General features: G+C 38.6%; 1 protein-coding gene across 1 annotated transcript in view; it reads right to left on the bottom strand.

Annotated features, from left to right (window-relative positions):
• Positions 1–12,749, bottom strand: part of Eip63E (cyclin dependent kinase Eip63E) — a 503,378-nt gene that overhangs the window by 21,932 nt on the left and 468,697 nt on the right. Inside the window, exon 7 of the mRNA XM_065218552.1 lies at positions 9,347–9,521. Coding sequence (XP_065074624.1) covers positions 9,347–9,521 — 175 coding nt within the window. The remainder of the gene's footprint in view (positions 1–9,346; positions 9,522–12,749) is intronic.

The raw sequence follows: 12,749 nt of genomic DNA, 5'->3' as shown, positions 1-12,749 counted from the left end.
ATGGCAGGGAATTCTGCACACTTGGGACTTCGGAGGACGCTCCGTTCGAATAAAATTCACCGCCACACGAAGTTGACCATCTACAAGACGCTGATTAGACCGGTGGTTCTCTACGGCCACGATACCTGGACTATGCTCGTGGAGGGCCAACGCGTGTTGCGGACAATCTACGGTGGAGTGCAGATGAATGACGTGGAGGAGGCGAATGAACCACGAATTGCACTAGCTGCTGGGAGAACCATCCATCGTCCATTTTGCAAAAATTGGGCGACTACGGTGGGCTGGTCAAGTCGTAAGAATGCCGGACGACGACCCAGTGAAAATGGTTTTCGAACGCAGGCCAACAGGAACAAGAAGAACAGGTGCACAGCGGATAAGGTGGATCGACCAACTAGAAGACGACCTGCGAACGCTTCGCAGACTAGGGGCTGTTCATTAACTACGTAGACAGTTTTTTTTGGGATTCTTGGCCTCCCTCCCCCTGCGTAGACAATCGCCCATACAATTTTTTTAAAATTAGTATGAGCCGTGGATAATTGTCAACCCCCCCCCCCATAAACTGTCTACGTAGTTTATGAACAGCCCCCTACGAGGTGGCCATGGATCGGGTAGAGTGGAGACGACTTATTCGGACTGCAGAGGACATCAAGGCCTGATTGGTGAGGTAACCCGAGCAGGAGAAAATAACTAACGATTTCCTAATTCTGATCTTGATACAAAAATTTGGCATTGACCAGCATGACATAAGAGGTAAAATACCAAAGAATAATACCAAAAAAATACATGGAAAATACTTTGTAACTACCAAAAATTGATATTTGGATACCACAAGAATACCTGGGTGGTATTGTTTTGGTATTGCATTATCATAATTTGGTATTGGAATGTTATTGTGGGAACATTTTTTTGGTATTATTTTTTGGTATTTTACCTCTTATGTCAGGCTCATCCATACCAATTTAAGGTATCGAGATATTCGTTCCTGCTCGGGAAGTACGATATGAACCTTTGAAGCGAAAGATTCAATATAATGTTTATGACCAAACCCACGGTATTAGTCAGGGTGTCTACTACCTGGAAACATATAGAAAACCGGGAATCCGCATTGAAATTTATTTTTCCTCAAAGCACCTGGAAGTGTCATGGAATCTCATCATTAATCAGGGAATTAAATATTTTTTTTACAACGGATATTTCAAAATACAAACATTGAATTTTAGAATTTTAAAATTCAGGGGCTTGAAATGTTTGTTTTTTGTTATAATGTCAAAAAATGTTCAAGAATCTGAAGTTAAATTACTTGCACAGTTTAAAGGCTCATGGCATTTTATTATAATTTCTAAGGACCGCATTCCAAGAGAATTCTGCGAAAAACATCTTTGCGAAAACAGTGGCGCCGGTACTGTAGTGGTAAGCGTGATTACCTTTCACCCCAGCAGGCCTGGGTTTAACCCTAGTCGGCGTCGCCGGGATGTTCTGAGGCATAACATCTCTGATCACGCCTTCTCTCGGGAAGTAAAGCCGTTGGTCCCCGGTTCTTGAGTTAATGGGTCGACAGGTAGGGTCCAGGTGTGGGAGCTGCCTCCCTGGCGTCGGTAGCATTGGTGCTCAGCACGGAAAACAAGATCGACGGAAAACAAATCAAAGAAAAAAATCTTTGCGAAAAACTTCACGTGCAATCTGTTAACAAGGTAGTTCTGAGTAGAGAGGGTCTAGTATAACAGAGGAGGCTGGTTTTGAGCCAAACGTCGAAGCCAGAGCCAATTGAGCAGCGCCTATCTTGAATGCATTGGCAGTGTTGCTAGAAATCACCTAAGCAGATTTATTTGAATCCCCTCCTCTTTTATACTAGACCATTTCTAGTTCTAGAATTTTAGATTTCATGTGAAGCCTGAGGAAATTTTAAGAAGAATTAAAAAAAAACCCTGGATTGAATACAAAGTAAATTTTAATTAAAACTCTTAAGAATTTCTGAGGAGCAGAATACCTGTGAACATCATAGGAAATTCCAAGGGCATTCTGAGGACAAATGTTGGCAAATGTGTTGGAAATGTTTGGAGAATACATAGGAGGCGAGGGGGATGCTAAAAGGAGCATTGCAATTCAATCTGAGAATAACTCCAGGAAATCTTCAAGGGAATTCGAAAAAGAATTCCAGGAGTGTTTGTCAAACAAATTATGAGGAGAAATTGAAGGAATTTGTGAGAAGAGATGCAAATTAATTCTTAGGAGACTTTCAATGTGAGTAAAATTCCAAGGGAACGAGTGATATTCAAAAGGAAATCTGAAATGAATTCGATAGAAATTCTGAGAATCTTTCTGAAGGGTTTCTTATAGAGGAGAATTTTAAAATAATTCCAAGAAAATTCAAAGAAAATTTAATTCGGAGTAAGTATATTCAGGTGATATTTTTTAAATAATCCAGAGAAGCGTTTCAAGTTAATTTCTAGAATAATTCCTAGAGTTTCGGGAGAATAAAAGGCGAATGTTGAGGAGAACTCCTAGTTGCTGGAACGATAGGTAGGTCTAGAAATACTCAGAGGGAGAGATGGGCGGATAAACCAAAATACAATTCGGCAGCAGGGATTTGCACCTAAATTATCTTGCAACCCTTGCTAGAAGCTAGCATTTCACATGACTTTTACTTTTGATTCGATTTACGTGCAAAATAATAATAGAGTGCATCGCAATATTATGCACATTTCTTGGTGCTATTAGTTAACCAACAAAGATCAATAAATCAATAGAGTTAGAATATTGTTTTTGATTCAAAAAACTAGTTGAATTTGAGAAGCACACGAAACATAAAGGTGATTGAATTTCTATTTGATTGTAATACTCTCAAATGTAATCTAGTAAGAATAAGAAATCATCAGAAAAAAATCTAATGGGAATGTTCGTTTGGCTCAGATTTTGACAGTTCATTTGGCTCAAAAACATTCTCTCCGCTCATCTCTCCTTGTAGTATTTCTAGGTATGACCGGGTATGAGAGCTGCCTCCCTGGCGTCGGTAGCATTGGCACTCAGTACGGAAAACAAGATCGACGGGAAACACAAAAAAACTCCCCCCGAAATTCCACTATTTTTAGAGCTTACTATGCTTTTCTGAAATAAATACTACCGCTTGTTGCTAATGTTTATCAAAGTTCTGAATTTCTCGGATCTTCCCTTAAGTTCCATAGACTTCTATGAAGTTCTCGAAATGTTTCTACATATGTCTGCACTTCTGGAACTTTTCTAGGTTTCCGAAATTATTTTTTTGTTATCATAGCGATATAATTAATATAGTTCTATGATTTTTACTGAAGTTCATGAAACTGCCCTTAAATTATTGACACTAAGGACTGTTCATTAATGAAAGTAGACACCTGTTTCTCAAAGGAAAATATTTATTTTCGAACCAGTTCATAAGTTTACTTTATATAAATGAAGATCAACCGATTTCACGTGAGTTTGAATGTTTACTTCTCATTTCTGAAGAACGCTCGGACTTTTCTCTTGATACCGCCCATTAGGTTCTGCACAACTTTCTTCTTAACTTTTCGTTGTGCTGTAGACCAAATCTTCTTGAAGCAGTCAACAGAGCTTGCTTCTCTTCCATCTTTCTTAAGATGCCGTTTACTTATTGCCCAGTATCTTTCGATAGGACACAGTTCAGGGCAGTTTGGGGGATTTTGGAATTTTTCGACAAAATCGACTTTTTCCTTCTTGAGCATCTCCAACGTAGCAGAAGCATAGTGAGCAGATGCCAGATCCAGCCAAAACAATTCTAGATAGAGCTGGAATTAGGGCCTTACAGCTTTTGTAAACAATGACTTCAATCGATGATTTCTAGAAACTGCTGCTCATCGGGTAGGGAAAGACTTTCCCTATCCGATGGTTATATTGGTCTGCGTGGGCGTGCCTTTAGTTCCTAGAAATCATCGATAGAAGTCATTGTTTACAAAAGCTGTTACGCCATAATTCCAGCTCTATCTAGAATTGAGGATCCGTATGCTTTCGGTAGATGGATAGAAGCCATTTTTTGATGCATTATTTTTTGTAATTTTCACCATTGATTGTGCCCGTTGTGAAATACGAAGAACCCTTCAAGTCGCATGGCTTGCTACACCAAAACCACCTTTTTTCCAAATTTTTCGGTTCGGATGTATCGCACATCATCAGGCACATCTGTCCTCTGCTCAGCGTTGAAAAATTGTGGCCAGGGAAGTGTACTGGTATCCAACTGACGTACGTCTCGTCGTCCATCAAAATGCACCGGCGGTTCGGCTTTTGATGGAGAACGTCATACATGTTCCAAGACCGTATTTTCGAAGAAGCTTTCCGTGAATTCGTTCTTTTGGGTGCTTTTTGCTTCTTGTAGGTTCTGATATTGTAAAGTTTTTTGATATAGGGTAGAGCACTACTTCGTCGTAATCGCTCATTTCCGTTCTATCGATCAGAAAAGATCGATAATATCAATGATTCCACCATGCACAAATCAATAATAGGTTTGTGCCGATGCTTTAGTTCATTAGCTACAACGTAAACCCTGTTAGAGCGTATTATATGAATATTAACGCTCATTGTTCTCAAAACAAAAGAAGCGCTCCTAGCGAATCCCCTTTTCCTACGTTTATCCGAAGGACGAAGGAAATCTAATTGCGTTTCAATGCGTTAGGACGGAATTGAAACTCGTAGAACGAATTTAGAATCAAGAAGCAGTATTAGATTTTAAACAATATCTCAACAATTTGTGACTCTTTATCAAATCCAACGGTACGTATGGAAAGGTGAATAAATTTAGAAATCATCTTTAACAAAAATATTCCATTTTTCGTTCAAACTCGTTCAGAAAAGAGAGATAAAGCGCGGGTTGTGCTTAGTAGGACGGAAATTAGATCAAAAACCCTACTGCACAGTTCCGACGCTAATGTCCAATTTTTTGGCAATTTCACGAACGGAACACACACACTGAAATTAATTGAATAGCTTTGAAGTTACCACAATTTTCCTTAAATTTTATAAACTTTATTAACGCTCACGGAATTTTGCCTTACGAATTTTCTCTGGACATCCCTGATGTTTTCTAAGCTTGCCTAAAGTTATCTAAATGTGTTTTATGTTCCGAAAAAATTTCCGCTATACAGAATCCGTTCGATTTTTGACAATAAACCCGACAATTTAGTGTTGCCAAAATTGAACCATGCCAAAATCGATTGGTTTTATTTTATTATTTTATTTAGAATTTCGTTGACGAGGAGTAATTTTTATGACATAGACGTTATTAATAATCTATATTTTATTAAAAATTGTAATTGCAAGGAGTACATTACATACTTTCAAAATCCGTGCCACAATCGAACCCCGTGTCAAAAACGAACGAAGTTAACGGTATTGCTCTGAAGTTATCTGATCGTCCTCGAAGTAATCGGAACTTTGCTGACTATCAGGAAACTATGTAAACATATCTAAATTTCTTAGAACATCTCTGGAATTTCTTGAAGATATCAGTGCTTGCTTAAAGTCCTCACCTTGTTTTTCATCAATCAATCAAAATTTTCGCAATATTTTTAAGTTCATGAAATGTATATGATAGGGAAAATGGATGTAATGTCGGCCTAAATGCCCCTAATTTGGACCCATACATAAATTCAGCAAGCGACTAAATTTTCAATAGCGACCAAAAATATTCATTAGTACCGTCCCAATGACGCATTCAACTAGATAAAATTGATAAATAACAGATTTTTAGCGATGTGCCACATCTTAGATTCATAGGCCAATATTAGAGCCATTTCTCCTACAACACTATTAAAATACTTTCACATTTTTCGGATACTCATGTAATTTTGGCTAAGTTTCCGGAAATTCTCTGAGTTTTTCGAAACTTATTTAAGGTTTCTACAATTTCCTTTAAATTATTTGAACTGCTCTTTGAATCTCTGATCTGTTATGATGTTTTCGGAGCTTCCCTGAAGCTCTCAATTCTATTGAAGATTTCGGTTCTGCTCTGAAATAAATGGAATTCCCGTAAACACTTTTAAACTTCCCTGAAATTCTCAGGACTTCTGTGAAACTCTTGAAATATTTCTGGAGATTTCATAAATTTTCTGAAGGTCTGTACTCCTGCACTTTCCTGAAATTCTCGGAACATCGTAAGGGTTCTCGATTTATTTCCCACCACATTAACGAACTATCCTGAATTTTTCAAAACTCACGCTTATAGATCTTTAAACTGCTCCAAAAGTCTGTACGGAAACTGCCCTTACGATTTCTGAAATTCCCAAAAGTTTTCTAGATCTAGCTTTTCTAAGGTACTTAGAATTTCTTAAAAGTCTCCACAGTTTTCCTCGAGTTTTTTAGATTTCAGACTCTTGACACCACAGATGTTCTCTGAAATTCTAATAGCTTTTCAAAAGTTCCTGCCGCTTTTCGGAAGCTAATAGAACTGCTTTGTGGTTCTTGAAGCTTCCAGTAAATTCCCCATATTTTCAAAATGTTAACTTCCCTTATGTTCCCGCAGTTTGTTTACGAAGCTTCACTAAAAATCTCAACATTTCCTTTCATTCCTCAGAACTTCTGTAAAGTTCCTACTATTGTTGTGAAGTTCATTGGACTTCACTGAAGATCTCTTATCTTTCATAAAGTTAATTACAAACTTGAAATAAATATTTTTTTCCCTAATTCTGGCACTTAATTTTTTTTTAAATATCTTGAACTTCAACTTTTAATGGATTTGATTGTAAAGCTGTTCCTTTAAAAATAATTGTCATGTCGTTTGCTGTTGTTGATTTACAATAAATAAAGCATATTTAAAACATAACTCGCCCCCCAGTGGTGGCAGTAAGGAGTATTTCACCCCCAGTGATGGCGGGGGAGACTTACCATGTCTCCTCATCAGGGGATTTTGGCAAAGTAAAGTCTGGAACGCGCAAAAATTGTTGTTGTTGGTGTATTTCTGTTATAAATGAATAAAAAAAACCTGAAATGCTGCATTTGGAAGTTGAGTGTGTATACAATGGTTGCTATGATGAGTTTTCACCGTTTGCTCTCCAGTTTTCAAAATGACGTCCAAGCGTGTCAAAATTCTGCTCGCGCAGCAAGTGAACCCGACGTTCTCACACGCCAAGTTGGCAAAATTGCTGGATGTGGCCAAATCGACCGTGGCAGCAATCGTAAACCGGACGTGGCAGCGACGACGAAGAAGGTGGCGGTGAAATATAAGCGGAATCCTAACCTCTCCATCCGGGACGTCACTGGCAAGCTCAATGTCTCCCATACTACTGTGCAGCGGGCCAAGAAACGAGCCGGGTTGGCGACGTTTAAGAAGGTCAAGGTGGCGAACCGAGATTACAAACAAAACACGTCGGCAAAGCAGCGGTTCCGAGATCTGTATACGAATCTGCTCACAAAGTTTTGTGAAGGCGGATTTCAAGCAGCTTACGGGACAGGAATTTTATACCGCATCAGTAAAAGGGAAGGTGGCTAAAATTTTTAAAACCATCAAACTATCGAAGTTCTCGAAAAAATATCTCGTCTGGCAGGTCATATGCATGTGTGGTCTAGAAAGCGGCATTTTCATTACTACGGGAACCATCAATCAAGAGATCTACGCCCAGGAGTGCCTGGAAAAGTGGCTGCTACCATTCCTAAAGCAACATAATAGACCTGTGCCGGCCTATCGAACGGTATTGGGCCTTGGTCAAACGGAAAACTGGCGTTCGGCGGCGAACAAGGTTGATGAGACCACTGTGCAAAATTTAATGGATAGGGTTAAGCGGAAGGCACGGTAGTTCGGATTCAGCAAACCAAAAGAATAAACGAACATTTTTTCCTTTAAACATATGAATTGAACTACCAAAAGAAAAATAAGAAGATTTTTGTGATATGAATTTTGACTGAAAGAAACGATTTTTTTGTCGACCAATTTTTGCGCGTTCCAGTCTTTAGATGATCAACCCGATTCGTGCCTTCCTCAAAAATGTGATCGCTTTCTATTCTCTATATACAATTGTTACACTGCCGTACTCTAACCGAACTATCAACTCTATACCTACATCTCCTCATCTATCGTATAAAACTAACACTGATATTTGACGTTAAGCATCTCCAACAATGTCAAATTGTTGTTTTATGAGCATAAAAATAAAACATATCAAATTTTTCCGCGTAATTTATTTCAAGTTGTGGCCTTTCAAATACTCTGTGTGTACTCTGCGGAATTACAATTTGAAATGGCGTGTTTTATCAAGAAATCATTAACACCTAATCTGCCGTTATACGCATAAAAGTCCCACTGTGCATAAGGATTGCATAGAACATGGGACAGTTATGCGTATAACGGCAGTAATTTCGTTAACTTTAAGTGATATAAAATTACTTTATTCTACAAAAATGCGTATTTTAACAATTTCTTAAAAACTAAATTCTTCAGGTACTCCCTAATTAAATTTTGAAAGATTTCTCTAAAATGAGACGTTGAGAATGTTTTCTTCACAAAGTTGCGTGAAATTACATCACCTACAACATTTCTGAGCATCATGTGTCTTTAGTTTCAAAAATAAAATAGTGAGTTTTAGAAAATCAATTAATTTGAGGCCAACCCTAATATTTACAACCACCAAAACAAGGGCCATTTCAAGCAAAAAATGTCACCAAAGACATCAAAGTCTACATATTACAGGAAAAGCTCTCGGACTACTATTCTGGCTGAATTCGCATTATGGATCACTGGTGTGTTACCCAATTTAATGTTAATTTTGCGACTGTAATCTTTGAACTTTTAACTTTGGCGTTAGAGGTTTGGATCAGAGCTTAAAATTATTGACTGCCTAGGCTGAGTGTGAAAGCACTGCACTATTCAATCCATTGCTCTGTGCAGACAGTTTGTACCAAACGGTCACTCACATGTAATTGCATGTAACAGCATGTAATTGAGTCATTTTTCCATAGAAAATGCACGCTCAGTCATTCAAAACAAATATTGGGTACCATCACGGCAGAATAAATGTGTTGACTGAGCTACTGACTGAGTGCTCGACTGTCAGTGACTCGTTTACCTCTGAATCATTCAGACTCTCACGAGTCAGTGAATGATGAGGCAGATGGCAGTTCATATTATATCAAAATGACTCAATGAACCTGACTGTTTTGCGCACTGGTTTGGATGTTAACCATTACGCCGAAGCCTTAGCAATATCTTAAATCTATTGAATATAGAAACAACTTAGTACTCCAACCGGCAAGTTTTTTCTCCCTACCCAAAAGAAACCCGATTAGCTTATGCGTCCCTTATGGCGTTCATGACACCTCAGTACCCCAGCTGCGCTTCTATTTGCACTAAATCAATCACCTCAAAACTTACCACAAACTCGAACACAAACGTCAGCGTTTCCCGCGTGTGTATTATATCATGCAGTGTCACAATATTCGAATGTTTCAGTTCTTTCAGCAGGGATGCCTCCCGGATCGCCGTAAATGGTGCACCTTCCTCTTCCTGTAACCTGATTTCCTTTAACGCTACTACTTGATTCGTTAGACTGAAAAGAGAAAACAAAAGAACGAAACGAAGCATTAGATGAGTTAGGTATCGCATCAAAAGGATAAAGTTTTCTCGGCCGAAAAAATGAGCAACTTGTTCGCATCGTCATATGACTCCCTCTCTCTCCTTCACCGCGACCGGTGGGAAAGTTTAATTCTATTAAAGCTCCACCAAGGACCGCCACACCGCTCTGAAGACAAATTGGAGCTTTTCCCCTCAATAAACAAAATGCCACCGGCGTGAGTGAGCACGTGGGACGTGATGAATTTGCCCCACGCGATCATCGTCAACAATCGTTTTTTTTTCGCAACGGGGAACACTGACTGACTACCAATGGCTCTGTTCTTGGCTGGCTGGCGCGATGCTGATGATGATGATGGAGACGCTCGGTTATTTATGGTCCAAGGTGTGGTGGTGCGGGTCGATGTGGAGTCGGGGGCTGGTGCCCATAAATAACCGTTGATCGACGTCGAGCACTTTTGCTTGTTTGCTCAGCGGTGCTATTTGTTTTCCCGATATTATTTCCGTGACAATCGCTCAAGGAGAGAATGAGAAACGAAAAAGTTGGATCCTTCCAAGTTAACGGGAAACGAAGATTTTATTTGTTTCCGAATTTGGAATCAATTGAGAGAAAAGAGTTTTCTCGTTTCTAATTTAAATGTTGAAATTGGACACGTTCAAACAATTTCATACCCAACTACAGCTAGCCATTAGATTTCGGTGGCACGAAAAGCAAACAGTAACAGACAAAGGAAAACAAATTAGTTCGACCCGTCGTTTTTCGATTCAGTTTGTCAAGAAGAAAAAGTTCAAATCATTATTTTACCCAAATATAGGTACGCAATCTTCATCTGATGATACGTATCACACAAAAAAAAAAAAAAAAACGAAACACTGTCAAAGCTGTCATGAGCACAAGCCAACGGAAACTAACGGCAATGGCACTGCGGTGATGAAGATGATGATGATGATAATGATGATGATGATGGGAAAATCAACAGCAAGCGAGGAAAGTTGAAGGGAAAGGTTGCATTATTTTTCTTCTTTGTTATTTGTCCATGGTTTCCACTCTTGGCATCTTAATTATATCGAAGAGATATAGAATGAATGACCCGCTTCAGAGCAGAAAACACCGATACAAATTGCTCTCGCACTCACTAGAACAGAGTCATTGTGTTTGGATATCTTTTTTTTTTGGTTTTCTCAATTTGAAAGTTTTTATCCTATTCATTGACCCCTATTGTACCTATCTCACATATTTCGTTACCCGTCAAGAGTGAGATGCAATTAAGTCCAACCGCTCTTGGTCATCCAATCAATTAGTTTGATGGTTCTGAGAAATAAATTATGCGAAGGATTACTGTTGCTCAGCATTCGTTTACGAGGGTATTATAGGCGAATTTATTGAATGGGTTTAATTTAAAAGCGTATGACACTGACCGTTAGTCTGTCTGTATATGAAGATTCCTTAATTTCATAGCAGGGATGTACTTAAATACAAACTCAATTTTATTTTCCCCATCTCGGCAATATTTTGCCGAGATTTACACAGCAGAGTGTCCAGCAACACATTGCTGAGCCTCAATGAAACATTTTCCAAGACTCATCAATAGGGTGGCTCAAAATAATACTTTGTCTTGAAACCTGACGGCTCACCCTCCAAAATCATTTCATAATAGCCATGGATGTTACAAAAACACTTTTTCATGGTGACAACTCTGAAAAACGTGATTTAGAGGTAGCCCCGGTGAGATTTTTTAAAAAAAGTGCATTTTTTATAGTCATAGCTGAACAAATATTTCTAATACAAAAAAATGTAATTCAACCCAACTCTATAATACGTTTTACACATTCTTTCGATATGATAAAAATTTGTCAAGGCCTGCTGGATGTTCCATTTTTTCATGACATTTTTTTTTAATTTTCAGGAATCACGTTTTCTCGGAGCATGATGGCATCAAAGCAGAGATAGAAATTCTCACTCAGCTGCACGATAAGCATTTCCTCCCTCAAGCTAATTTACGCTGAGTTGTGAACCGTTCACATTTTCATCTCTCCTTTTTCATCGATAATTCATTATCCTCTCTCATACATAAACCGAAAATATCTCTCTTCAAAAACGAACGAAAATACTTTTTCATCACCCATTTGGTATGTATGTATGTATTATGTATGTATATACAATCCAACTTCCACTGTCCGGCAGTGTTTTTATGGAAGAAAAATATTTGCAATATAATCTATCATTATTATACTGATCTCATTGCAAACAATTTTAGCCCGGAAGTTGAAAGGTGATAGCTCTGTTGAGATTCAGTAACCCATTTCAGAATGTCTGGTCACTCACGTCCATTCCGAGGTTACTTTCACTTACAACAAGCCCCGCATACACGTAGTACCGATATAAAATTTATATTGGTACTGCGTGTACACTTCCATCATCAAAGCAATTCCTACTTTGTAGATGGCACGTATTTAGTAGGATGCATTTCATATTTTTATATCTAGTTGTAATCAGTTAGATCTCACCGCTTATGTATTGTGTCCTCGACGCGGAAGCATCGTAGTCTAATCTGCAAATTCATCTTTCCCGGTTTTTGTGCAGGGGCAGAACGCCAATGCTTCCGGAAGTGGAGGCGTAGCACCGGAACACACTAGCACGACGCTACAGCAACACAACTTTTCAAACAAAATTCTAGCCCGGGAATTTTCACAATAATTCACAATATTAAAACACTGATAAATTAACCATAATGAATCTATATACACATGATAATAATAAAAACGAATTACTTTTTGCCTTAGTATAAGCCGAAAAGCACGCGGAAAATCACTTTTTCATCACCCATTTGGGTCTGAAAACTACCAAGAGCGAAAAAATACCACCCCAAATTGTTCGGTTCCAACCCAATGTGATGTAAACAGTTGAGGCTTGGGAATTCGCCGTCGCTTTTGTTCTTCCGTTGATTAAATGGTTGACGGAGTGTGGCGTCATACTGTGTTATCCATTTAAACAGCGGCAGAACGAAAGGGACAACGATTTCACATAGCCTCACCTGTTTGCATTTCATTGGTTTTAACCAGTCCGGCAGATTTTTTTTATTTCCTTTATGGTCAAATCATAAGGGTCATCCATAAATGACGAAGCAATTTTCTTACCAATTTTAGACCTTCCCCTCCCACTCGTAGCGTTTTTTCTATACCTTATGCATGGTCCGTTACAAAT

Source organism: Ochlerotatus camptorhynchus, unplaced genomic scaffold (assembly GCF_037179485.1).
Source record: "Ochlerotatus camptorhynchus isolate MF236.1 unplaced genomic scaffold, CSIRO-AGI_Acam_v1.1 ptg000089l, whole genome shotgun sequence".
NCBI classification, from domain to species: Eukaryota; Metazoa; Arthropoda; class Insecta; order Diptera; family Culicidae; genus Ochlerotatus; species Ochlerotatus camptorhynchus.
Note: the sequence above shows the minus strand (reverse complement) of the source record. Positions and strands in the feature narration are given on the sequence as shown.